General features: G+C 39.4%; 3 protein-coding genes across 5 annotated transcripts; 2 read left to right on the forward strand and 1 right to left on the reverse strand.

Annotated features, from left to right (window-relative positions):
• Positions 1-823: 823 nt before the first annotated feature.
• Positions 824-9,606, reverse strand: phf13 (PHD finger protein 13). The gene is made up of 5 exons (XM_044348364.1): positions 9,105-9,606; positions 8,257-8,358; positions 6,255-6,434; positions 5,706-6,132; positions 824-5,612 (listed from the first exon to the last, which is right to left on the reverse strand). Exons 1-5 carry the CDS (start codon positions 9,147-9,149, stop codon positions 5,380-5,382), a joined length of 987 nt encoding a protein of 328 aa, XP_044204299.1. The 5' UTR covers positions 9,150-9,606; the 3' UTR covers positions 824-5,379.
• On the forward strand, positions 8,490-19,175 carry LOC122980400. Of its 3 annotated transcripts, none has more exons than XM_044348363.1 (4): positions 8,490-8,625; positions 14,969-15,393; positions 17,210-17,256; positions 17,339-19,175. In XM_044348363.1, the coding sequence occupies exons 1-4, from the start codon at positions 8,526-8,528 to the stop codon at positions 18,318-18,320; spliced, it is 1,554 nt and encodes a 517-aa protein (XP_044204298.1). In that variant the 5' UTR covers positions 8,490-8,525; the 3' UTR covers positions 18,321-19,175. The 3 variants fall into 3 exon arrangements, with proteins under 3 accessions (XP_044204298.1, XP_044204297.1, XP_044204296.1); XM_044348362.1 differs by lacking the exon at positions 8,490-8,625 and adding an exon at positions 13,563-13,886 and having other exon boundaries at positions 17,213-17,256; XM_044348361.1 differs by lacking the exon at positions 8,490-8,625 and adding an exon at positions 13,565-13,886.
• A 2,497-nt stretch (positions 19,176-21,672) lies between these two features.
• LOC122980350 (heme transporter hrg1-A-like) lies at positions 21,673-26,828 on the forward strand. Its single transcript, XM_044348280.1, has 3 exons — positions 21,673-22,134; positions 25,187-25,354; positions 25,473-26,828. Exons 1-3 carry the CDS (start codon positions 22,005-22,007, stop codon positions 25,607-25,609), a joined length of 435 nt encoding a protein of 144 aa, XP_044204215.1. The 5' UTR covers positions 21,673-22,004; the 3' UTR covers positions 25,610-26,828.
• The last annotated feature ends 302 nt before the right edge of the window (positions 26,829-27,130 follow it).

Genomic DNA, 27,130 nt, shown 5'->3' on the forward strand with positions numbered 1-27,130 from the left:
GCTATGATGTTCTTAACTTTAGGTGGATTAATACTGTAACTACAAAGGGAAGTTCAAGAGTTAGTCAGTTATTCCTTATTTTGTAGGGGAACCATGTCATGGACTACAGGGAATCCCTGAAAACCACTACTGAAGGATACAAATGGTATTTTATTGAATACAAAAGTAATATTTTGCACAAAATGTACAGTGTTTAAAACCAAAATTAGAGTTTAGTTGTCATGGAATCAGTGCTGAAAGCTCTAAGTGTAGCTCTACAGTTATCTTTTAACTGAACTTCATTGCATTAAAGAAATGGTGACGACTCCAGTTGAATTAATAGTCATCTGATTCTGGTTTCGCCATCAGTAGGTGGGAGTACTTTGATTGGCCTGCCAAACTAGTAGATAGTTGGTAGTCTCAAGAATATAATGTGAAGCATTGAGATGCATAACTCCAGTGAGATTTACAATAACGATCTATTGAACTTGATCTGCATTTGGATTGGAGTCACTATAACGAGAGACTTTTTGCACTGATTCTGTTTGTAGTGTTTGTCTTTTCTCTGTTGTTTGAAATGTGCTGTAAAGTGTTTTGACGGGTGTGCTGGTCACCTCTGCTCTAGCGCCACCGTGAGGCCAGCAGAAAGACTGCTCCCTGCAGTTACATTCCAACCCATCATCCAAAATGACCCACGTTAGTATGTGTACTGTATGGTTGAAGAGCCTGTGTCCTCCATCCTGTAAAGACTACAATAAATATGAACAAATCCAGATGTAGTGTTTGATTTCAAGTTGTTATAGAAAATGCACTGTGGTATTATGAACAACAAAAAAGCAACAGGTTAAAATGGTAACTCTTTATTTACAATAGTTTACAATAGTTTCACAGAAACAGTTTGCACCACAGTACAGACAACGCTTTCTCAATAAGGGGATAGGACAACCCAGGATCAGAATAAACGAGCTGTATCACAATGAGCATTGTTAACATTAATTACACTGATGTCTTTAAGACGCGGACTAAAATTAGGAATTTGTGCCAGAATATGTCTTCGGGCTCTCTTCAAGACATACAGTGCATGTCCTGAGAAACAGCAAATGATTTTAGGTCTTGAAACGTCTTAGAAAACATCATGACCTGGGTAATTGCTGGGTACAAACCAGTTAACCACACATTTGTAAATGCCAGAAGACAAGAGTGCAGAGATGAGCTTAACCACTTTAAACTCTTGGAAAGTCTTGTGTTCTTTACAAACCACATTCATTATGTGTTAGTCGTTCCCTGGTCAAGTCATTGATTCTGCATTGTAAAACCCCATCCTGGACTAATATCCAAGGTTCTAGGTCTAAAATCACTCTACAGCAGGGGTTGGCAACCTATGGCATATATTTTTTATTGAATTTCTCTGCATGCCCACCGTGGGCATGCGGAGCAATTCAGTTAAAAAAAAAAAAAATTGTATTTGCTTTTTTTAGTTAGAATCTTTTTAAAATGTAGCCTGATGATGAACTAGATCAATTTGATTTAAAAGACTTAAATCATTAATTAATAATGACAGCAATAATTAATGACAGCAAGAGAGCGCAAACAAATGATGTGGTCCATCACCCCTCCTTCCTCTGATCTGCCAATGAGCGCAGCATTAAGCGGTAGTGAAAACATAGGCTAGCAAGCTAGCTTTCTTTTTTGCTTTATTTCGAGAACAATTGATGATGGCAGAAGCAAAAAAAGGTTATCTAATATACGCCTCTTTCAGCTATTTTGAACAAACAAATTCGGAATTATTTCACAAAAGGACCGAGCTGTGTGCACTCTGCTGCGAAAATGTGTGTCGAAGTGTAAAACGTAATTTTGAAACAAGGCACAAGAAAAACTTCAAAGATAAGGCTATTAAAGCTGAATAAATCAAGAGGGCAGTGGCCCAGTATGGGAAGCAAGGCAGTGTGCCGCCAAAAACCAAACTACAGAGGGCAGCTATAAAGTTGCACGGTGCATTGCTAAACACAGGAAGCCATTCTCCAATGGAGAGAATATAAAGGAGGCTTTCCTCAGCAGTTCAGATGTCATATTTGATGGCCTACCAAACAAAGACACAATCAACAGGATCAAAGAAATACCCGTTTCTGCTAGAACTATAGACAGGCGCATTACCGACAGGGCTGAAAACATAAGGCACCAGCAAACCCTTGCATTGCAAGATGCATCGGTATTCAGCGTAGCTCTTGATGAAGAGTGTGGATGTAAACGACGTTCCACGTCTAGCAGTGGTTAGCAGATATTGTGACAAAAGAGAGATACGCAAGGAACTTTGTTGTTTAAAGCCCATGCATGGCACCACTAAAGAGGAGGATGTGGCAAAAGCATTTACTGATCATTCCTCAGGAGAGAAGAGTTGATAAAGAAAATATTTGCTGTTACCACTGACGGAGCAACCGCCATAGCAGGGAAGCAGAAGGGATTCCTGACTGATTGAAAATCATATCAGTTTCATTGCATTATTCACCAGGAAAATTTGTTTGAAAATGGTTAACTATATTGTGGCTCATTCCACTCCAGTTCAGATCTCTGCTGGAGGAGATGGACAGTATTCACAAGGATTTGCTACTCCACTCCAGTGTTATGTGGCTGAGTGGCGGTAAGGTTTTGGAACGGTTTGTAGAGTGCTTTGATGCGATCAAGGCCTTTCTGATCGAGAAGGAGCAAGACTACCCTGAGCTGTAGGATGAGAAATGGCTTGTGAAACTCATGTTGTTAACGGAGATCACAGGCCACCTCAACAAGTACAACCTACAGCTGCAAGGCGCAGGCCAGACAGCGGAGGCTCTGATGCATGGATGGCATTTGTGGCGTAGATTGGACTCTACTTGCATGACATTCAAAGTGGAACCTCTCGTTACTTTGAGCACCTGAAGGAGCTGTCAGGGCATCAAACCATCAACTGCGATGACATCAGCATGTACATGCAAGAGCTGAAGTCGGGAGTTCTGTACCAAATTTCAGGACTTCCGGCAACACGGCCCATTGTTTTTTTGATAAACCCAGAACACTTGAGGGAGAACAGCATGTCTCTGTTTCAGCGGATGAAGATTGAGGAGTTTGAAATGCAGCACACAGAACTAAACGCATCCTCACTAAATTCACACAGCTGCGCAAAACACTGAAAACTGCCAACTGCCGACATCAATCAAGGGGCCTCCATTCTGGCCTGTTGGGAAAGCTTCCCAGAGAAGTTTGACTGTTTGAAGAAGGTGGCCTTCACATTGATTTCAATATTTGGATCCACGTATATGTGCGAACAGATATTCTCACATATGAAGTCAATTTTGAGTCCCACGCTCTCCAAATATGGACCAGAGATTATGCAGCTCAGCAAAGAAAAGCAGGGGCAAGGGTCGCACTAAATTGGTAAGATTGAATCAATTTTCTTTTGTATTGTACACATAATATAGAGAGTGCACGTGTGTAGAGCGTAGATCTTTTGGCATGCGGAATCTAGACGGGGAAAACAAGCAGCAGTAAATAAATAAATAGATAAATGCTCATTATGAAAATGAACTGGCACTCGGGTCTGTGTTTTTTTTTTTTTTTTTTTTTTAAACACTGTAAAGTGGCACGGGACATCCAAAAGGTTGCCGACCCCTGCTCTACAGTATGGCTTTTATATAATCAGAAACAACATGCAGCCTACACAGACAGGCCCAACAGCAGATGGCACATGAATAACAAAACTTAAAAATATTTTATCCAAATTGCAGCAAGTTTTAGGGAAAAGGTGCCCTTAAAAAAAACATTTTTCCATCAAACCTGCTGCATATGGAAGTAACTGAATACTGCTGTGAAAACTTTAGTGAGAGGTGATGAGGGACTTGAGATCTGCTCTTCTGATCTGACCCTTCAGAGACAAACAAAACAAACCGACCCTGCCCATGGTACTTTGCAGATATCCATTTCTCCATCTTACAAAAGACCAAAAACCACGGAGCTTAGTTGAGTCAACTCATAGCAGCACATGCATTGCCAAACACCCTCACACAGTTTTTAACCATTCAAAAAAAAAAAAAAGAAAGAAAAAAAAAAAAAAAAACCACACACTCACATGCATAATTTCAACTGGACTCTTTAGAGATTCTCTCTAACAATACTATTCCAGTTAACTAGATAGCTTTTTCTGTTGATACTTTAACAGGACGGCCATAGAAGTTCCCTTCTATAAATATATTTGTCTCTGAAAACTTTGTCTTGAGCATGAAACCGTTGAAAACTAACAGAAATACAATTCAAGGCATGGAAAATAAAAGTATTCATGAACAATACCACTGTCCAACCCTGTCTGAAGTTCAGCAAAAATCACTGACCAGAGGCAACAGAAAACACCTTTACTGAAAACCAACTGACTTATCTGAATCTTGTCTATTGTCTGGCTTTTTTTTTTTTAAACTATGAAATAACAAATTCTTTATTATGAAAAACAAAAAAATTGCCAGAAACAGGAAAAAAAGAACACTGTTTAAGCAATTTTGAGAAGCAAAGTGTGTGAAAGCTCCACGGGTGGCCCAATAACATCTCGACTCAAGAGTAGCGGCCGAGACTGGAAGACAGCTTGTGAAGAACGAAAGGAACAAGCGCTTGGTTCAGTTGTATGGGGCTTGAAGCCTCAATGATATTCTTTTCACAATGTCTTAAATAACAAAACAGAACAACAAACAGATGAAGCAGATGCAGACTCTACATCTTTGTTCTATTGGATTATACCTCAGCTTAATACTATAGCACCATCTGAAGCAATAAACACAAGGCTTAACTTGTTTTCTCATTTTAAACGGTTAATTGTGTAACATTAATAGAGGCATCTTAGAGGAAATCAAATCCAGTTTAATCAGAAAGACATACCTGTCCCTATCACAGAAAGGTCAGATGGATTTTTTTTTTTTTTTTTTCTTTTTTTTTTTTCTTTTAAACGTGAGAAAAAGTGCAAACCGTCTTTCCCATAAATCCCAGCATGCACCATAGTGGGTGGCAGTTGTGAGGGTATTTTCTCTATATGGCAGTTCAAATGTTTCCAGTGTTCACGAGACACAGAGTCCCAACAGTAGCGGTTTGCTGCTATGCTAATGTCATCTACAGACAGACATCCATTCAGTGATTGCCTTACGCACAGAGTCTGTAGGGAAGCAGAAACAAACCTTAGTAAATCTAAAATAGCACTCAAACGGTTTTCAAATGGGATAAGGGCTTGGGATAGGTCCACCAAAGTGTTTATAGAAAATGTGGGTTCATGGCTGACCATGAAGGACAGACTGCTGAAGGGTGCAAGACCTGAATTTGAGGAAGGGTCAGTCCAGCAGGTGGAGGGGACACAGGAGTGGAGGGGGTCAGAGTTCAAGGTTCGGCCTGGGGTCAGTCTAGCAGATGTTTGCGCGGGCCTACGCGTGAGCGGTGGGAGCGGCGGGCATCTGGGGGTCCGTGAGTGTCTCGGCAGCTCTGGCACACATATGTCTCTGGCACATGGCTCTTGCGGATCTTGGCGCACGACAGGTGGATCCAGGTGTTACACTTGTTACACTCAATCATGGCCCGGCCAGCAAAAGGCTTCATGCAGAAACACGTCACCAGGTCCCACGAGTCGTCATCTGAGAAGACAAGAAAAAGGAATACACTGAGCATTCACATCGGTCACGTCGGCAAAGCTGTAACAATGTAATATATGCACCACAAGACCCCACCTGAGTCTACCATGATGTCCTCATCCTCTCCTGATCCGTCTTCGTCTCGGAACACCACCTGTTTCCCCTGGCGGAACACTGTTCTGCTTCCCGAAAAGCCCTCCACCTTCTGTACCTTTACCACCCCTTCTTCAAGGTCTCGACCGTCCCAGTTCCGACGCTCTTCCTTGGGCTCCTCTTTGGGCTCCTCTTTGCAGGGGGGTGGGCTGGGCAGGTGCTGAGGATGGAGGGGGATGCTGATATCATCATCAGGCTCTTCTTTGATTGTTCGGCCACCAAAGGAGAAGGGGGACTGCAGTTCTGGGACTGTCGATTGGACCTGCTGACTGTCCTCACCAGCCTGATGCTCCCTCTCCTTTCTCCTTTTCTTCTTCTTCAGTTTATCAGCTTTCCTGCGGTCATCTGGATGCAGGGTGGTGATTGTGTGCTGTGGAAGAGAAAAAAAAATTATTTATGTCAAAATGACAACGAATCTATGATTTGGTCTGATTTTAGAGGATGACGGTCAACATATATCAGGCTAATGATGCTGACATTGACACAACTCACATCTTTCTTGGTGTGACTGGACAGCGTGGCCCCTGGCTGTGGACGTTTCCTGCTCCTGTCCTGGGGGACCTTGGAGGGGCGCTGGGGGCAGGAGGGTGAGGGTCCCGGGGTCCAGCCATCACTGTCTGCTGTGCTGCCTGTGCTGTTGGGGGGGCTGGAACTACTGCGTAGTGGCGAGTCCTGTAGCAATACATGGAGAAGCAGGGGTCAGTAAGTGCATACACACATCAGGAGATACAGCTGGTGATTCAAATATCCAAAATCTGCAAGCAATGAGAACATTGCATCCACTCAACAGCAACAATTAAATTACCATTCTGTAATATTCCTCATTAACAATCAATGCATTGCCATTGTACCAAGGATTTGCATGATATTGTCCTAGTTCAGAGGTCTGTGTGTGATGATGCAGCCTATGTCAGAAATTCCCTTATAAATATAAATGTAGTGTGATTGGTGTTATGAATCCATTTCTAAAAGCAAATAGTAATGACACTGCAGGAAATGCTTAAGTATTGTCATGACAATTTGAATTTTGGGCTGCACTATTAATCATATATATATATTTTTTTTATTATTTTAATTCAGACCTCTAAGTATTCTCATGTTTTGTTGCCAATAATTTAGTTGTATTTACATTAGCAAGGAAAACTGCTGCATCAAATCATCGAACATCAACAAATAACAAGACAACCTTGCACCACGTGACGAAATGTGCACAGGCAGAGGGGGCGGAAATGAAAACAAATCTAGCACGTGTAAGAGAAAAACACAGAACCGAAACCGTGAAAGAAAGACCTTTGAAGGAATAACCACAACTAAATCAAAGTGAGTCAGATTTTAGAAAACCCCAGCACTGACGATGGAGAAGTACATTTTTCCAAGTTCTGACTAAACTGTGCTCATAAAAGGGTGTCACACTTTGTTGTCCGGTTTTGGTCTGATGACAGGAAAAAGCATGTAATTTTCAAGGAATGTTTTGCTATAGTTACAGCACTGGAGAGTACCACAACACATTTCGATGAAGCTATTAAGGCCGTGACAACTTTAACCAGAACATCCCTGCCACCTGGAGGGTCTTACCTGTTGGAATTTGAAGGAGAAAGAAAAAGGTGTGTATAACAACGGACACATTTTTGGGCTGTGTAGGTGAATGCTTTTGTGACTGTTACTTGACTGAATCCAATGTTTTCAACCACAATAAATGTGTCGATAGCTTGTAGTGTGCTTACATGTAGGTGGACAGTGTGACCAGGACTACTTGACACACAATAGAGGGCTCAGCTAATGAGGTGACAAGCAGCTGAAGCTGAAGGCTAGTGCAGCTGAAGGAAACTTTGAATGTAACAGAAAGTCGGAGCAAGAACAGAGGCCATACAGCCGTGTAACCTATAATACAGTCAAAACTGAGATCTTGTTGACAATGAGACTAGACCGCTTTAGTCTGTGTCAAAGACCAAGCTCAGGTTAGTTCTTAGTAGAAAGCGTGCTGAAACAAAAATAAACAGCCGGAGAAACCACGGAGACAAAATAATCTGTTTAAGATAATTTCATTGTCTGTCTATCAACTTCCTTATCTCTAAACAGAGGATACAATCCAAACAATGAATATAGCTTCAAGTTGCAAAACATTAGTTTGCTTCTAAATTCATCCAGCAATTTTTCTTCAGGGGGCAAAACATTCAGATTTTATGTCATTTATTGTCCCTTTTTTTTTTGGCATCAAGAATATAATGCTTAATAAATGTATATTAAATACAATGTTATCCACTGCATTTGACTTTGTTTAATAATTTATTTTCCTATATTACCAGGACTTTTTCTTTTTGACTTGACTTCAATTTGTTTACATGTGAACAGATATTGTAACTCTGGACAATAATGCTCAGAATTAATGTAATGTTGTTAACCGAGTGAATTAGCGGCAGCTGAAGTCCAATAATACAGGTGCTGACATGAAGATGTGTGTAATATACCGGCGCTGACCGCCTTGTTTACTCACCTCTTGGGGGTAAGGGATGTAACCAGCATAGGCCAAGACAAAAGTGCAAAACTTATTAAAATCTTCAACTGTCCTCCTCCTCCTGTATGGCGGACTGAAACCCTGAAACACAGTCACGTCATTGAAACATTAGCTGCATCAAACCTACACATCCCGACATGGCGTTTATAACATAAGACGACGACTGATAAACACATACCTTGCAAAACTAAACCAAACTAAAATATAACATGCTGCTTAGTAACACAAGCTCAAGTTTCAATAATTGCATGGACACATTCCTGGACACGCTGGTGAAAACCTCGATAAAAACAAACTACAAGCGACAGCCAGTGTTAGCTACGTCGGCTAGCAATGGACAGCAAATAAGTAAGTGTCGGTGGAGTTGAACTGGCAAACAAAACTATTTAACTACGTGATTTCGTACTGAACATTGTCAAAGAGTCACGCTGGGTCATAAAATCATCAGCTGTTACTGAGGATAAATGCAGATGGCGTGAATATGATGCTTAGTTAGCCGTGGTTGACGTTAGCATGCGCCGCAGTGATGATGGACTGTTTAACTGCTTTAACGACACCAACCATACAAAGTACCGTCCGAAGTAACATTAGTGACTCATCCTCACACGCAATGCCAAGTTTTAGTGGCGAAAGTTGACGGTTTGACATAAGCTTGTTTGAATACCTTTCGTGTATAACTAATGTGTCAACATTAGCACAGCAGGCTAACGCTAACTAGTTAATCACCGTGTGCTGCACAAACCTGTAGCAACTTGTAGCGATCACTGCAAACTAACGTTACTCCATGTAAAACAGGAAAAAGAAACAACATAAAAACAATGTCTTACCTCTGATTGAAATGCGTGGGATGTCGATGGGTTTATGTCACCCATCTTTACCGAGTAACGTTAACCGACCACCTGGCGTTTTGTCGATAACGTGACAGGCTGAGTAAGTTAACGGGGCTAACGGATACCGCCTCCAATCGTAAACACCGATGTAAAAAAAAAAAAAAGCAAAACAACAACAACAAAAAAAAAACACCGAGGTTACCTTTAGCCTTTGCTTTGCTAGATACCTAACGTTGTAGCTGACGTTACCTATGCTAAAACTGGAAGCAACAGTGTTCACTCAGTTTGTCAGGGAGCTGTCCAAATAGCTAGTGGGCTAAAAGTTGTAAAAACGTGCATCCCGTGATCGGTGATCGTCCCACCGAGCTGTCCGGTAATGTCTCCGTTTGATCCAGTTTACTGACTGCTGGGGGAGCGGCTCACTTTGGCTGTTTCCAGCTGTCTGCCTGCCCCCTCTTCTTCATCATCATCATCATCAAATCTACGGCGGTTGCTAAACGAAAAAGGTTGTTTTTTTTTACTCTTAACTTTATTGACAACTAAATGAAAAAGGTTCTTCAGCGCCCTCATTTGGTGTGTGACGTATAAGGATTTTAAATTAAAGGATAGGTTCACAATTTTTCAAGTCTGTTTTAAAACAGACAAAAATTATACAACTGTTTTCACAGGCTTAGTAGTCAGCTCACGACAAATTAACCGAACTCAGTGTACAAGCGTTGACTTCTGAGTCCTTTATGATGACCATAAATCTCATGACACATGCTCTTTGAATTTTATAAAACCATTGATCAAGGATGGTCTTGGGCAAAGCAGGCAGCTGCCCTAAAGTTCAGGATTCCCAGGGGCCCTGACGGGCCTCACCTTCACTGTATACTTAGTGAATACTGTACACTTGAGGCCTCGTCTTGTTGAGATGCCCTGTGTCAAAATCTATTATTACACAGTGCCTATAACTAAATAAATTCATGTGTTTTATATAAAGAAAACAAAATACATAGTGTGTAGAGGGGGAGGGGCGTGCAGGAGTCAGTAGGAGGCCACAGTTCATTTTTGCCTTAGGCACCCTAAGCAAGTTAATCCAGTAGTTCTATCAACCTGTTTTCTCAAGCTACCACTGCTTTTCAATCTTTCTTTTAATCTATGGTTATTTTCTCCCTCTAAAAATGACTGTATCGTAATGTATTAATGTATTGTTTTGTTCTTTTATTGTTGTTTGTTCGTTGTTGTCAATAAAAATATTGCAAGTGGAGAAAGAACAACAAAAAAGGCTACAAAGCTACTGCCAAGGTAATCAACAGGTTTGACTGAAATAAGACAATATCTACACTAATTGCTCAATACTCAACAATATATTTGGCACAAATCAAAGTACATTTTTTCTTTTGTTTTACAGCTTTATTGAAACAAATATGCAACAAGTTTACGGCACCGTGTGTATACAACTTGAGACTACAATCACAAACACGCCAGGGAGACTAAAGGTTGTATTAAAAAAAAATAAATAAATAAGTAGTTCAATAAAGCTCTTTTGTTTGTACATTCAGACATTGAAGAAATGTGTTGTTTGATATGGACAGTCAGCTCTGAAAAAGTTTGGCTTCTTGCTTAAGAATTTGGATTTGTGAATATAAAATGTGATCAAAATAGCAAGCAAATGAATCAAATAGAACTGTGAACAGAGTTTCCTGTCATATGAATCCAAGCAATACATTTTTCCAAAGTAATAAAAAGTGAGGATAGATATGATCAGCAATAAATCATGACAATTTACTCTAGTTGTTTTGTATGTAGGAAAGACCAAAATAAATGTGCCAGCGTTTCTCTGTGCTCCCCATAAAAAGTAAAATAATAGTCCACTTTTCTGGTCTTTATTTATTGAATACAATTTGTGTATGTTGTATTCAATGAAGGATTTTTATTAATCTAAAACAGCTGTATGCCTACACAGACAGACTGACAGACATATGTATAGATAGATAGATAGATAGATAGATAGATAGATAGATAGATAGATAGGTAGACAAAGGCAACAGCCCCTCAAAGCCAACTTTCTGATAAGCCTCTTAGTGGATACTACAGGTGAGTAGCTGCAGCGAATACACTTTACCTAACAACAGACATCTGATTTATGTGAGCAAGAACTTTGCTCATTTACATAGCTTTGTTTACCCTGCTAAAATGCATCTGTGAATAAAGTCTCTTGATGAAGAATTATACAAAATTGCCACCAAATAAACACATTAGAACAAGTGAAATGGGCCATTAGGGCAAACACTTCCTGTGGGGAAAAACTGGCATAATTTGATTTGGTAGTCAAGAGACGTGCAAATAATCATCCAGCACAGTGGTTTTCAAACTCTGTGTTGTGACACACCAATGGCTTGCAGCATTGGGACAGGTGTGTTGTGGGAAGGCTGTAATGCCGTTTTTTCTGATGTATAAAGAGATGATGGAATCACACACCGCACTAATGAATACAACTGGACTGAATTTTTGGAAATTATTTATTTCATTGAATTTCCACTCATGTTGCCACTACACAAGCTCCATTTTCAGAAGTTTCCTTAATGGCTGGTGCCCATCTTGTTTCAATCTTCTTTCCACCCCATCTTCACAGTGTTTTGTTTCACTGATAAAGAAAAAATAAGAACAAAAACAGTGATGTGGATAACACACATATAATATTAACACTAACCCTATATTAAGAAAGTGAGAAACAGTATGTAAGAGAAACATAAATGCTGTATCGTAGAAACAGGTTGTGCAGGCATCACAGTCATTAAGTTTAATGCTTTTTGGATAAATCATCTCATTCTAACTTTGATTACTGCAGGTCAGTATAAAGCAAACTCAAATTAGGGTTTTCTCAATTGTGAAATTTTAACTGACCGCCATACAAGTAATTGTGTTCAACAATTTAATTATTGTTTTTTGGCTCATTTTAAGACAAACTCTCACTCTGCTGCAGATAGATATATTTAAAATAGCTCGTTCTATAGTGTGGGTCTACCTCAAATAATGAAAAACGGTTTCACCACAATGTGGATTGATATACTTAATCGTTAGAAAGGATAGGCTGACATTATTCATTGAACATAGCTAGCTAATATTAGCTTAATAACATAAAGGTATAGTATAATGTAGTCACCGACAAATAGTAGACATGTTAAAATATAATTTTAGAGTGCTGCATTTGAGATGTTCATATTAAACATGGCCAAAGTTTCAAATAATGAGGTAAACGTATGTAGAAGTAATCGCTGTGAGCAAAAAGCACCGGCTTCAGACTACTCTGAACACTTGGTTTCCAACAGTTTTTTCTACTTTAAGCCCAAGCTGACAGATTTCTTTATATGGTCATCTGCTCCATGCACAGCACGCAAATTCACTGCTCTGTTCCTATAACATTATGGCATTTTTCCATTGTTTTGGGGTAGTCACAATGACCCATGACTGGAGTTGAGCTGGCACAATGTGAGTGTTTTTCCATTACACAGCAGGGCAAAGTGAAATAAGTCCGTCCATCATTTCCTGTAAATTCTTCACGATAGGTCTCTCATTATATAGTCATTTAAAAGCATTTAATATGAAGCAGTAAAGCAGGAAATGTTGGGTTTCATCAACAGTAACGTAACATGACTCTGATATGGCTGCCCCTCAGCAGGCCTCCTGGAAAGCTGGCCAATCAGAACAGAGTGGGCTCATTGGGAGGGGGGTCTTAAAGAGACAGGAGCTAAGACTGCCTTTAAGAGACAGAGGCTGAACTGAGGGGTTGCATAAAGAGCCGGTATAAGATAAATAAGGAGTTTTTTGAAATGTGAATCATGTAAAGCTAATCTAGGGGAGCTGATTCTTTTTTGTAAATTGATACAAGACAGAATAATGATGTTCTTTTCACCACACTGCTCGGCCACGCAAGCTCCATGCACTGACTGAATGTTGTGTTGATGTGTATGTGTGTGCGACCAATCACATGTGATGACAGATGGAGATAATACCATCAGATTAAAAGCAGGTGTAGCTGGCCTGTGTTGTTTTCTCTTTGATTTATTTAATTTCATTTAGCATGTTTAACACTGGCCTGATGCTATTTTAGATATTTGTAATAGTGTTTGATGTTTTTACGTTATTTAAGGTTTTTATACGAAACATAATGTGAAATTCAGTATTATGGAAATTATACATTTTAGTATAATTGAATAATTTACGTGATGTATGTGCACACATCTCAATCATAGGTCAAAACATTGGTAAATTTGGCTGAATTATAAAAGCCAAAATTTGGGAGGCTCTTATTGCTGAGATGAGCCAAATGATCTAATTCACTAAAAAGAGCCGAAATTCCCATCAATAAACGGTTGTAGGGGCTCTCCAGCTGTACAGGTCGATGCCCCCCCCCCCAGGTATAAATGTACCTAGATGTTGATTGCTGACCGTCATGTGGAGGGCGCTGATGTAACAAACTCCCAAACGGAAATTCCTGTTTTCTTGTTCCGGTTGCTTTGTTTTTTTGAGGCTCGGCGCGCGGTGTACATGGTGGAGGGGACGGTAGAGGGAAGTCTCAGGAATATTTCGGTGTGGCGTTAACATTACAGGTCAAAATGTCTAACACCAGATTCCAGCATTTTCGGGGCTTTTTAACGGAGCGTTTTACAACCGTAGCTGTGGAGATATTTGAAGAAGTTGAAAGTATTGTGGAGGAGTTCCGCGAGGAAAACAAACGCCTGCAAAACCTCCTGCACATGGTGCTGAACCCAGAGATTAAGTTACCCAGGATAGGTGTGTAACTTTCAGTTTACCTACTGACTCCAACTAACTGATGGTAACGTTAGCTGCGATAATTTAACGTCAGCACTGCAAACACCTCAGCAGTTAATGTTACTAAGTGTTGTACTTGAGTACAGTTTTGGGGAAGCCTACTTGTACCTTAAATGTTGTTTCTATTTTATGCTGATTTGTACTTCCGCTCAAGTACTTCTACCAAAACACTTCCCGACTAAAAATTACTCTTGAGATGAAATATTGTTTCTTCAGGACCAGAGAATAGAAACTGACAAAAAAATCTGAAAAAAGTTAAAATGATCAAGTCAAAATCATAAAACATTTAGAGTGAGAAACAAAGTGCATAAGCAGAGGTATACATAATACTTAGGCTACATATTATATTGTACTATTTTCTCCACTACATTTATTTGACAGTTATTTATTACTTTACAGTAGAGCTGCAACTAAGAATTATTTTATTATCGATTCATCTGTTGATTATTTTCTTGATTAATCGATTGTTCGTCTGATCTATTAAATATCAGAAAACAGTGAAAAATGTAAAGTATGATATTCTAGAGCACAAGAAGGTGTCATTAAATGTTGTGTTTTGTCCAATAAACAGTCCAAAACCTAAACATATCCAATTTACTATAATGAAAGATGATTCTGACATTTAAGAACCTGGAACCATCAAATCTTCAAACCCTCATTTTTGATTAAAAATTTGCTTGAACGATTAATTGATTATCAAAATAGTTTCTGATTAATTTTCTTTCAATTGTTGCAGCCCTACTTTACACACTAAGATTTTACATACAAAACTCATTAAATATTATAGATTAAGCTACCCAACAGTATAATACAATTAGCTCCACCACAAACAGCCGCAACATGAAAATTCAGCTTTTCAGGGTCATTCTGCAGCGACCACTGTTACTTTTGATAGTGGTAAGAAAGTAGTGTTTAAAAAGACCTACAGCTTTAAGATGCTGGGACTGTGGCTGTGAACTTGTTAAACCCAACGTGAAGCAAGAGATTTGTAGTCAGTAAAAACTTGTGTTTTCTTTTTCTTTCTTTTTTTATCCCCACAACAGATGTTAGTAAATACACTGTAACCACAGGTGGCAGAGAGCAGCCCCCTCAGCTGAACACTGATGTGGACCCAGAAATATCAGAGCCATTGCCTAAAAAACCTAAAGAGGAAGAAATTGAATGTGACGTAAGTTGGGCACTAGAACCACGAGAAGGTCCGCGGGAAGCCAATAACTCCATTACCACAGATTGTGTTAAAAATGACCCAGATGAAGAAAACTTGAACATGCCGTGCATCGCTGAGTCATTCCAGATTAAAGTGATGGAGCACAACCCCGACTCCTCAGCCACTCTCTCAGCAAATGATGAAGTTGAGGAGTTCTTGGGAGACTCAGAGGTAGCCTCAGATTGTCAACAGCTATCCATAAGTGAAGAAAGCACAAATGAAGATCTGGGACCTGAAAAAAAGAAGTCATCAAAGAAAAAGGTACACTTGTTCATACGTTGTTGATACCCTAACACCCCGTAGATCTAAAGCTCTGCTGAATAAATCTGACTGTGACAGGCTGGTGAAGCTTTTTCATGTAGTATACAAAAGCACAAGTCGAAAGTAGTTATGGCTTACATCTGTTGCCAAATGCTTCCACATTTTTGTCTTTTGTTGGAGTATTTTGTAAGACGTGATGGAATGAATTAACCAATGTTGTTGTCCTACTGGGAGAAACAATTTTTCAGTTGAGAACAAAACATTTTTGTAATTGTTCAGCTTTGAAAAGACACACACATTTTCAAATACTGTTTCTGACCCGCTTACAGGGCACAAAATTCACACCAGTCTCCAGCCAAATGCCTGTAAAATATGCAAGTGGTTGATGGATTTCCTTCACTCGCCAGCCAAATAAAAACAATGGTAATCTCCTGAGTGGCCGGTAAAATTTGAACATTCACCAGACATTTGGCTAGTAGACAAAAAAGTTAATTTTGCACCCTGCCTGCTTAGGTATGGAACCAAGTTTTGGTTACTATTTGACATGTTATTGCTGAAATGATGATGATGGTGGTGGTGGTGGTGATATTTCATGATAAAGTAGGCTTTTTTCTGATAATGTAAGTGAATGATAAAAATAGTTATTAGAGCTGTAACAAATGGTTATTTTCAATATCGTCAATTATCTTCTTGATAATTGATTAGTCGATTGGTCTATAAAATGTCAGAAAATGTTGAAAATACTCATTACTGTTTCCCAAAGCCTAAGATGACATCCTCAAATGTCCACTTTTGTGACAAACAGTCCACAACCCAAAGTTATTCAGTTTACTGTCATAGAGATTAAATAAACCAGAAAATATTCTAATTTGAGAAGCTGGATTCAGAAAATTTAACTTTTTTTCTAAATAAATGACTCAAAGCAATTATTTGATTATCAAAATAGTTGGTGATTTGTTTTCTGCCGAGTGATTAATTCATTAATCGACTAATCCTTGCAGCTCTAATAGTTATAGTCAATTATGTGATAGATCAATTTAACACAAATAGTATGTTGAAGTCAAAGTGTTTATATATAATTTGTCACAGGGTTTCACTGTTTCTGGGGAAAAAATGTAATGCAGCTTCCCAGCGACAGGAACGTCCTGAAAAATTACAAAATTGAACAAAATGTCCTGTAAAACACACAGTTGTCCTGGAAAGGTTTTAAACATGCACCAGAAATTATGGTGAGGTTACTATCACAGATGTTTCAAGCCTCCAGTGTCGGCTGGCAGAAATGACAGTGCTGGTCGTGGATGAGGCGAATCCTACAGGATCACATTTTCAGTGTTTGATAATTGGTTTCAGAGGTCACTGAACAAGTACAGCTGAGTTTCTACCTGTCAGAAATTTAGCAAACTTAATTTCTGGAATGGAAATTGTCTGTCCTCAAACCAAGAAATCCAAGTGTGACACTTTTGGTTTAATTGACATAAGACGGACTTGCTAATTCTGTAGAACTCCTCCCTGACCTCATTGTCAGAGTACAGCAACTTAACTCTTAGTCTCTAACAAGACCTTCATTAAAAAGACACATATTAGTATCCAGGTCTGAAAATGTCCTGGAAATATCCTGGAAAGTAATTATATAAAAAGAGTGGGAAGTCTGTCTTGTGTGTCACGTCTTAACAATTGCTGTTATCTTTAGGCCCTTAAGGACAAGGATTGCTATCAAATGTTTTGTTTAAATTGCCAGCCTGGTTCTTGTTCAATAATCGATGCATGAAATAATACGTTCTTTTTTTTCTTGGGTGGACATCTCGCTACAACATAGAAGAAGCTAAAGCGTTCCCTGCAGAGAACCGTGCTAGAATTTCCAAGGTAAGAATGGTGAGAATCTGAATTGACGCAGTGGTACCTGTTTGCTTACATATATCTAATACTGTTGGTTGGTTTCATACAGGATGATGCCCTACAAAACTTTCATTGCTGCCCCAACTGACTGCCAGTCTTTTCTGGCAAGACTCACTGAAGCCTATAAGGACATTCCCGATGACAAGAAGCCTCTGATAACCAAGATGGGCCTCACAGAGGATGTGGAATTAGTGGACTGTGCTTTTGGTAAAGTCCCTAAAGGTTGCCCCCTGTCCTACCAGTGCCCTGTGCCATCAAGTCAGGATTACAAAACACATGACGATGCTCCCCCTCGACCGCTGCTTCCCCTGCCTTATCACAGACTGGAGCAAATATTGAGTCTTCCTACTCTCAGTGCCAGGGAACAGGAGCATATAAATGTCATGGAGATCACCTGGGAGGGAGCGCACAGTCTGGAGTACGCCACACGTGAACACAGGGAGTCCATAGAGGATTTGCGGAAGCTCCGCTTGACCACCCGTTTCAGGGAGATCTGCAAACTTAAACCAGGACCAAGTCATGCGGAGCACCTGATATTCAAGATACAGAAAGGATTCTCCAGGTGCAAGACGGCACAGATAGAGGAGGAAATGAAGACTGAAGCACTTCGGGAATACTGTCAGTATTTGTGTGTCAACTGGTCCCCCTGCGGGTTGGTTGTCCACCCGAATGCTCCGTGGCTGGGGGCGCTGCCTGACGGATTAGTGTACGACCCTAATGAGAAACCCTGTTACGGGCTGGTGCATGTGAAATGTACCAGCTTCCGGAGCTTCATCGACTGCAGTTTCCTGAACTGCAAGGCTGGAGTCTTGAACCTGAAGAAGACCAACTCGTGCTATTGGCACATGCAAGGAGAGATGATGGTGACAGGCACGTCGTGGTGTGATCTCCTGGTGTTCTCGGTGGAAGACATACTGGTTCAGCGCATCTACCGAGACAATGCCACCATCAAGCTCATGAAGAGAAAGTTAGATGATTTCTTTTTCTATTACTACCTGCCAAGTCTGTTTGACAACAACAGCCAACATTGAAACATTGAAACACAGTTTGAGTTTTTGTGGCATCGTCACACTGCTGTCATACACTACATGCTGTTCCCCTCAGGTGCTTGGTTTTGAGTTTTAGCATTTTGCAAATTACTTGAATTCACAAAATACTTTTTCTGAAGACTTATGTTCTTCTGGCTTTATTAAATATGAAACGTTCTTATTATTACAAGTATGTTTTGCTTTGCCATGGATACATTTTTGATCTTTTGTATTGTCTTTTACTTTGAAATGGCTTTTGAGCCGCATCCTCAATGCAATTATAAATTTAATTTTAGTTTTTGTTTGCCATGTTTACCCTTCTTACTACCCACCAAAGGTGCCCCGTTCTGCATGGCACGGACTGAAGAGATTATTTTCATTATTGATGTGCTGATCATTTACTTGATTGTTTGATTAACCCTTTGGTCTACAAAATGTCAGAAAATAGTGAAACATGTCCACCCATAAGCCCAAGCTGACATTTCAGATTGCTTTTTTTGTTTGAAACTCAGAGATATTCAGTTTACTAACATACGAGAAAATCAGCAAATATAAGAAGCTGGAATGAGGGACCATTTTTTGGCATTTTCTTTTAAATATTACTAAAATGATGAATCAATTATCAGATTTGTTGCTGAACATTTCTGTATATCTGTTAATTGTTCCATTAAGATTTTAATCATTGTTTGCTAAAGTGTAAGAAGTTCCACAGGTTCAAAGGTTGACACATTAAATTTCAGTTGACTACTGAGCAGAGGAAGTGGTAAATCCGCTGATTATATTACTGTAGTTCTGAAGCAGAGCATGACTTTAAGCTGAAGATTTGAATGTTCAGAAATAAAATTCTAACCACATTAAGTCTGTGTCAATAGTCTTAAATTATCCAGTAGTCTCTAGTCCTAACCTGAATGTTCTGTGCTCAAAAATATGCTTAAAATCCCCTTCCTACTCAAAAATGTGTTTTTCTTCTTGTTCCTACATTTGGATGTTTGAGCTTCACTGTGCAGAATGATGCACAGAGTGCAGAGTTTGACTGTTTTCACATTCATCTGCTGAAAGTGGAAAGTTTCTTTGTGCTCACTGAAAATCTGAGTTAAAGGTGCAGTAAATGACATTCAGCCTCACTGGATGTCAGCAAAGAACTATTTGCTGTATAAAGATATAGTGGAGTAATGGTGACCTGAGCAGTGAATGAAGTCACACTCCCTCTGTGTGTGTGTGTGTGTGTGTGTGTATTGTCATCCGAGTTTCTCTGTTCTTTGTTTTGGTAGCTGCACCAGCCGCGTGTGTACATTAGTGCATGTGAGTCCCTCCTCACCCTTCACGTCTCTTTCCAAGATGGCGACCGCGTTCTCACGTTACAAGTAAACAGTACAATTAAATATGTTTCTGAAAACATTTGAGGCGAGAAATAGGCAGTGTTGAGTTTGACACACGAGTAAATGGCACACGTTTGTTGTGCTAGATGTGGGTGCTATAGTGTGACATCTAGTGGCTGAATGTCATGTATTGCAACTTTAAAGGCGTGTACCTACAAGGAGGTTATGTGACATCACAACTGGTTCGGAGCCAATTGTGGTCCACTGTGAAACATAATTGTGATGTGGAAATGTGAGGCCTCCAGTGCACAGACAATAAAAAAATTGACTTTATGGTGAAGTAGAAAACATCTTGTATCCATCATTTAGACTTTTGAACTGAAAAATATTTACATATTCATTTTAATGAGGGAGAAAGGGGAGACATAATTTTATGGATTTTTAACAAGGTAATTGAACATTTTTGTGGAGAATTCATATAATACACAAATTATTATTCCAAGCAGATGATTTTAAAACCTGACTGGAGGGGATCTTTATTCTTTAACATTGTGTTAGCTGCATGATACTTCATGACTTGGCCTGATGCCTATAAACATGACTTGAACAGATGACAATCTTCAGATGTCCGCTACAGAAAATGAAATGTTATTTCTGTTTGGGGTCTCAGAGACCCCACGGTGGTGAAATAATAATAAATAAAGTTAAAAAGTCCTAATCTATTAATAACTTTTATGCAAACAAAAGAATATAATAATAATAATAATAATAATATTTGTTCATGCATAGTTAATACAACATATAAAACAAAAGGTTCACAATATTTCAAGTCTGGCCTAAAACAACAGTCAGGTGTCCATATGAACACAAAAAGATGTTTTCCTTGCTGTAATCATTCCTCCTTTGTTCATACTGGTAATTAAAAGATCTCCTTCAAATATGCTTTCAATGTAAGTGATGGCAGCCAAAATCCAGTGTCATTTTGTGCAAAAATGCATTTAAGGTTGATCTGAAGCTTATATGAGGCTTCAGCAGTCTGAGTTAGTCAAGTGGATATCTGCCACATTCAGTCTCTTTATCATCAGATTCCCTCTTTGTGTTTCCTCAGACAGTGTTTCCCTGTTGACCTGCGGTGGAAGTATAATAATAAACAACAGGGACTTTGGCACCAAAAACCCTGTAACGTTGAAGGATATCTACTTGATTTGACTAATCTGGACAGCTGAAGCAGCTTCATATTAGCCTAAGATAAACTTTTAAGTACATTTTTGCACAGAAGGAGGCTTGTGCATTTTGGCCCCCATCACTTACATTATAAGTGCATTATGAAGGGATCTTCTAATGGTCAGTATGAACAGGAGGAATGATTATGGCAAGAAAAACCTGTGTAAGTATTCATAGGGGCTCCTGACTGTTTTAAGACAGACTTGAAAAATTGTGAACTACTGTCTTGCTACTATATACCTCTAAACAGGTAGTGAGTAGAGTGCATTTTAACTTGTCTACACTTTATAATACTTTCCATCACCAATGATATAATTTTCTGTAATAACGTTTAAATTCCCATCATTCAGTTTAGGTCAAATTCGTACCCATGACCAGCTGACCATGACTTCTCAGTCACTAATACAAATCTGCAATATAATTTATGTAGAGCCCAAATGTTCCAAAAATGACTGCATGTCGTTATAGTATTATATTGACATTTCTGCCCTCCTGTCTGACTGTAGGTTGATTTTGCAATCGGTATGTTAAACTTAGACCAGCAGTTAAACTAGGGGACACCTTCAACCTGAGGAGGGGTCACTGGTGTTTAGCTGAGGGCTGGAAGAAAAAACATTCACAAGACAGACAGACGACCGGCCCGTAAACAATACAGTAACACTGAAAAAGAGGTTTCACCAACTCAAGTTTCCCTCTTCTGCAGACATGTGGAGGTGGTAGACGTGTTCATGTTTCCTCCTACAGGGGGCGCTGAGTTCACCCACCATGTGAGATGGTCGCAGGATTTCTTTGGTTAAAATCAGATGACGTAGAGCGCAATGTGTTTTTGAGGCTGGACAGAAAAAAAGACAACACTTCTGTTTTAGAAACGCGTTGTCATTTTTAGCATTTATTAACCATTAGTCAGCAGGACTCACACATTGAGTCACGTTTTGTCCTCCTGCCCGTTCGCAGATTGACCGGATACAGTTGTTTTAAGATCACCAGCTCGCTGCTCTCTCTCTCTCTCTCTCTCTCTCTCTCTCTCTCTCTCTTTCACACACAGACACACTCACACACACACACACACACACATTCTCGGTTGTCGTCTTATCGAGCTTGTTGTGTCTCTGCTTTCCCCCACACCGGTGTTGTTTTTGTGACAATGGGTGTAAATAAGACGTACATCAGTATCGGCTATGCCGTGGTCGGTGTGGTAGTGGGGTTTTCTGTTTTCCTGACGTGGACCATGTCGTTCAGACAGCCGTGGACTGCAGCCATGGGAGGACTGTCAGGTAAACACCACACCACTGTCTGTCTTTAACCACATGCATTACAAGTGTGTGTTTTTGCATAGAAAATCTGTCTTATGCATGTTTTTATTCCAGCTCTCAGCTAAACACCAATGACCCTCCTCAGGTTGAAGGTGCCCCCTAGTTTAACTGCTAGTCTAAGTTTAACATGCTGATTGCAAAATCAGCCTACAGTCAGCCAGAGAGGCAGAAATGTCAATACAACACTAACAATGACATGCAGGCAAGTCATTTTTGGAATATTTGGGCTCTACGTAAATTCCGTCGCAGATTTGTGTTAGTGACTGACAGGTTTTCAGCTGGTCATGTGTACAAGTTTGACCGTAACTGGCTAAATGCCACTGTAGGGAATTTAAATGTTACAGGAGCAAATTATATCATTGGTGATAGAAATTATTATAAAGTGTAGATAAGTTAAAATGCTCTCTACTCACTGCCTGTTTAGAGGTATATAGTAGTAAGTTTTCCTTTGTTATAACATGTTATGCCTCAAATTTTAAAGTACAAGTTCACAATTTTTCAAATCTGTCTTAAAGCAACAGTCAGGTGCCCAAATGAACACTGAAATAATGTTTTCTTGCGTACTCATTCCTCCTGTTTATACTGACTATAAGAAGATCCCTTCATAATGCACTTACAATGTAAGTGATGGGGGACACAATCCACAAGTCTCCTTCTGTGCAAAATTGTACTTACAAGTTTATCTGATGCTAATATGAAGCTTCAGCCGTCCAGATTAGTCAAATCAAGTAGATATCTATCGATGTCTTTTTAATGCCAAAGTCCCTCTTTTTGTTACTATACTTCCACTGTTGAGCTGTCAACAGGGAAACACTGTCTGAGGAAACATAAAGAATTTGATGCTAAAAAGACTATAAATGTGGCAGATATCCACTTGATATGACTAACTCAGACTGCTGAAAGCTTCAGATCAACTTTTAAATGCATTTTTACACAAAATGTCTGTGTGGACACACTGTGAATTTTGGCCTCAATCACTTACATTGAAATCGCATTTGAAGGGGATCTTTCAATAGCCAGTATGAACAGGAGGAATGATTACAGTAAAGAAAACCTCTTTCAGTGTTCATATAGACACCTGACTGTTGTTTTAAGACAGACTAGAAAAACTGTGAACCTATTGTTTAAGGGACCATATCAGTGTTTTGCATGTGTGTCCCCCTTATTTTTTAAGGTAAGTTCTAGTTTTTCACATTTTTGAACTGCGTTCTGTCCACTATTCAGGCAAATGATGGTTGCTATCCTTTTAAAACCTCTACAGGTTTATTTTATACTGTTGTGAAAATGCAAAACACATTAAATTGAAGACAAATGTCAGTATTGATAGGAAAAAGTGCCACTGGGCTGAAACAACACTTCCTAGAGTCATTACGTAAGCACAACAGACTGTGTTAAGTGTCATATCCATGGATCTGACCTTTGAGCAGCTGTTTAGGTTTGCAAATTCATATCTATAACCTCTGCACTCATCCGTTCACAGGATGCACTGTTATCTTTATTAATGGTTGTTCCCAAACACACATGTTCCAAATTAGTCAAATCAAGTCAATATCTTTCAACGTTACAGTCTTTTTGAGTGTCGAAGTCCCTGTTGTTTAAGCGACCATATCAGTGTTTTGCATGTTTTATCCTCCATATTTTTTAGAGTATGTTCTAATGTCATTATTAATATTAAGAAAAATGCCACTGGGCTGAAACAACTCTTCAGAGATTCATTAAGTGTGCATAATATACTGTATTAAGTGTCGTATCCATAGATCTGACCTTTGAGCAGCTGTTTAGGTTTGCAAATTTATATCTATAACCTCTGCACTCATCCGTTCTCAGGATGCACTTATATCTTTATCAGTGGTTGTTAAATGCACATGTTCCCAAGGAGCAAACTGTCTAGTCCCTTTTTTGCAGCATCATCTATATTCTTTCACACTACTAAAGCTAGTGACCTGCATACATTAAGTTAACCCCATTCCCTGACGAACTGGCAGCAATATGAAATATTACTGATATTGTAAAAGTGGACACTCTTCCTGAAAGCTGCATTTTTATTTTCCTAAAGGAAACTGGCTGCAATTAATGTTCTTTTTTCCTTGAACAAAAATGACTTGTGATTGAATGTAGCCTACACTGTCTAGTCAATAGGCATGTGCACCCAACCCTCACTGAAACAATGGGACTGAAGTTAAAGCTTCTGTCAAGTTGTTGCAGTTACAGTAAGACACAGTGAAGGTTGTTCACTGAAGCGTCACAACACTGAAGCAGTTTAAAAAAAAAAAAAAAGAAAGAAAGGGGAACATGGACAGGGAAGCGTGATTCATTGAGTCAGCAACTGGCAACATCATGCTTTGTCATGATGTGTCTGCCACTGAAAATGCACAGTCACCCTTCACACCACCAAGAGTTCATGACATCCAAACTCAGGTCAGCGGCAGTCATGTGATCAGTTAGATAGCTGTGAGTGTTGACTTTACACTTTATATGATTGTCATTTTGACAGATTTTAGTTTGTTTTCCAAACTTTACATTAATTTCAGAATGTACGAAACTTCACCACATAAACTTAACTTGAAAACACAAGTAATCAATCATTTGATCCACTTTATTTTTCTCAATTTTGACAGTCACATGTTAACACAGCTGAGAGCAGAGAGTGAAAACTTCTTGTTGGTGCACTCAGAAGTAAAGTCTACAGAGGATTTTACGCAGTAGCTTTTAAATGTGGTGATTTGCGTTTTCAGAACTTCCAGTCCCTTATTGCAATTATGATGCAACAATAAAGAAGCTAAAACCAAGAGAAAAAAGTTAAAATTTTCTGGAAACTTTATACTCACAGTGTATAACGATTATTGCATGAAGTGTGTTGAAAACATTTGGTGTACTTTGAAAAATTAACGTGTAGTTGAAAGATCAAAAATAGGTCTTTTTAAAAAAGTGATTGATTTATGTGACAAAAGTCACATGAAAACTAACTTTTTGACTAATATTTTAACGTTTGTTTCTGTGTCTCATCCCTCAGGTGTGCTGGCACTTTGGGCCCTGATCACCCACATCATGTACCTGCAGGACTTCTGGCGGACCTGGCTGAAGGGCCTCAAGTTCTTCTTCTACATCGGGCTTTTCTTCTCTGTTACGGCGGTCCTAGCCTTTGTCACCTTCCTGTCTATTGCCATCAGAAACAATGAGTGTAAGTCATCGTTTAAGTCCACACTGCTCTCCTGTTTCATATAACTCATGATTATATTAGTGATGTTGGTCTTCAGAGTTCTGGATGCTAATCTCTGTGTGTCCCCTCCCACCCACAGCCCTGACTGACCCTCAGAGTCTCTACCTGTCTGGCGTGTGGAGTTGCATGAGTCTGAAGTGGTCCGTCCTGCTCTCCGTGTACGCTAACCGCTACCGTAAAGAGTTCGCTGACATCAGTATCCTCAGTGACTTCTAAGGGCACTTAAACATCATACAGTAACTATACAGACTCTATAGTGCACTCACTGTGTCTCTGGCTTCCCACCATGAGAGTGTCACAGCGTGAAAGTGATGGAGGACATTTAAGAGGAATCAGACAAGAGGCTGAAATACTTTGTGTTATGGATGAGCACTTTGATCCTGGTCACAGTGTCTCCCCCAAACCTCCTCTGATTATTTTTTATTACGTGCGCAGGATTTGATGTCGACTCGGCCACTTTATAGACGAGTCCAGCCCTGTTTTATATGACCCTTGATAGATTTTATTCTCTTACGTCTTCACTTTCCTCATATTTTGTTCTGTCACGCAATTCCCTTGTGACAAAAAAAAAAAAAAAATCCAGAATATGGGAATAGCTGCATCACAACACACCCCTCAATTGTAATTATTTGTTGCAGTTTCATGCGATGGCCACTAGAGGGTGTCACTCTTCCAACAATTATATACTGTGTGCAGAAAGTGTGTGCTTGTCATCCCTCATTTTGTGATATTGCATCTGTTTTCTGTACATTTCTGTATCAAAGAATGATGAAATAGCCTTACAAAAGAGAAATACCTTTTTTTTTCCATCACAAAGATCAAAAGGTGAAATCTGTATTATCAACTTTGCATCAAGCTTATAGCAAATACAGTGTTTCAAGTTGATGTAAATCCAAGCGCTGCTTTCAGACAGCTCACCGCTGAGTGTGTCAGGTCAGCCAAAAACCTGCAGCATCAACATGAATGCTTTCATGTGCAATTCCAAATCAGCACCACATGTCCTGGTTCAATATATAACCGGACTATTAACAGGCATTTTATATGTAAAGAATCATTTTGTGTATTATATTTATCAGTGTGACAAAAAAACACTCAAAAAAAACCCGACAGCATTCGATGCCACAAGCATGAAAATGGGTGCTGCTTGGGTCTGTTGATTATATCTCATTTATTGTTTTAAGCAGTGATACCACTAATGTGCATGCTTATGTATTAATGTTGTTTGATTTAATGCTGCCCACATCAGAATAATTTACAGCGTTTATATTGTTGCTAAATGAGATTATGTTGCTGTATTTCCTTTATCTCTGTACACTACCATGTTAGAAATGAAGTATGGCATCGTGTATCCACATGTGTCTCTTGACTGAATGTAGGAATGTATGTTTGTACAAGAGTGTGTCTGAGAGTCACGTTAATAAAATATGTTTTTTGACATCCCCTCTGCATGAAATCTGAAAACACTCGTGCCCAGTGGCTAGTAACTGTTCCCCTTTTCAAGAAGGAATGTGTCGGCATCTTTCACAGTTTCTGTTCCTCCAAAACTTTTAATTCCTTTGTGCTTTTCAAAGGAACTGTGGCAGCGGAAAAACAATTTATTATTTTCTTCATAAGGCTTGTGACTTTCATGTAATGTGAGAAAGAGTCAAGGAGGCAGATTGAAGGTGTTACACATTCTTCTTCATACTAAGCCCGGGCCACGAGGGTCAGTGTTGGGCATTAGAGTGGGATTTGCGC

Source organism: Thunnus albacares, chromosome 4 (assembly GCF_914725855.1).
Source record: "Thunnus albacares chromosome 4, fThuAlb1.1, whole genome shotgun sequence".
NCBI lineage: Eukaryota > Metazoa > Chordata > Actinopteri > Scombriformes > Scombridae > Thunnus > Thunnus albacares.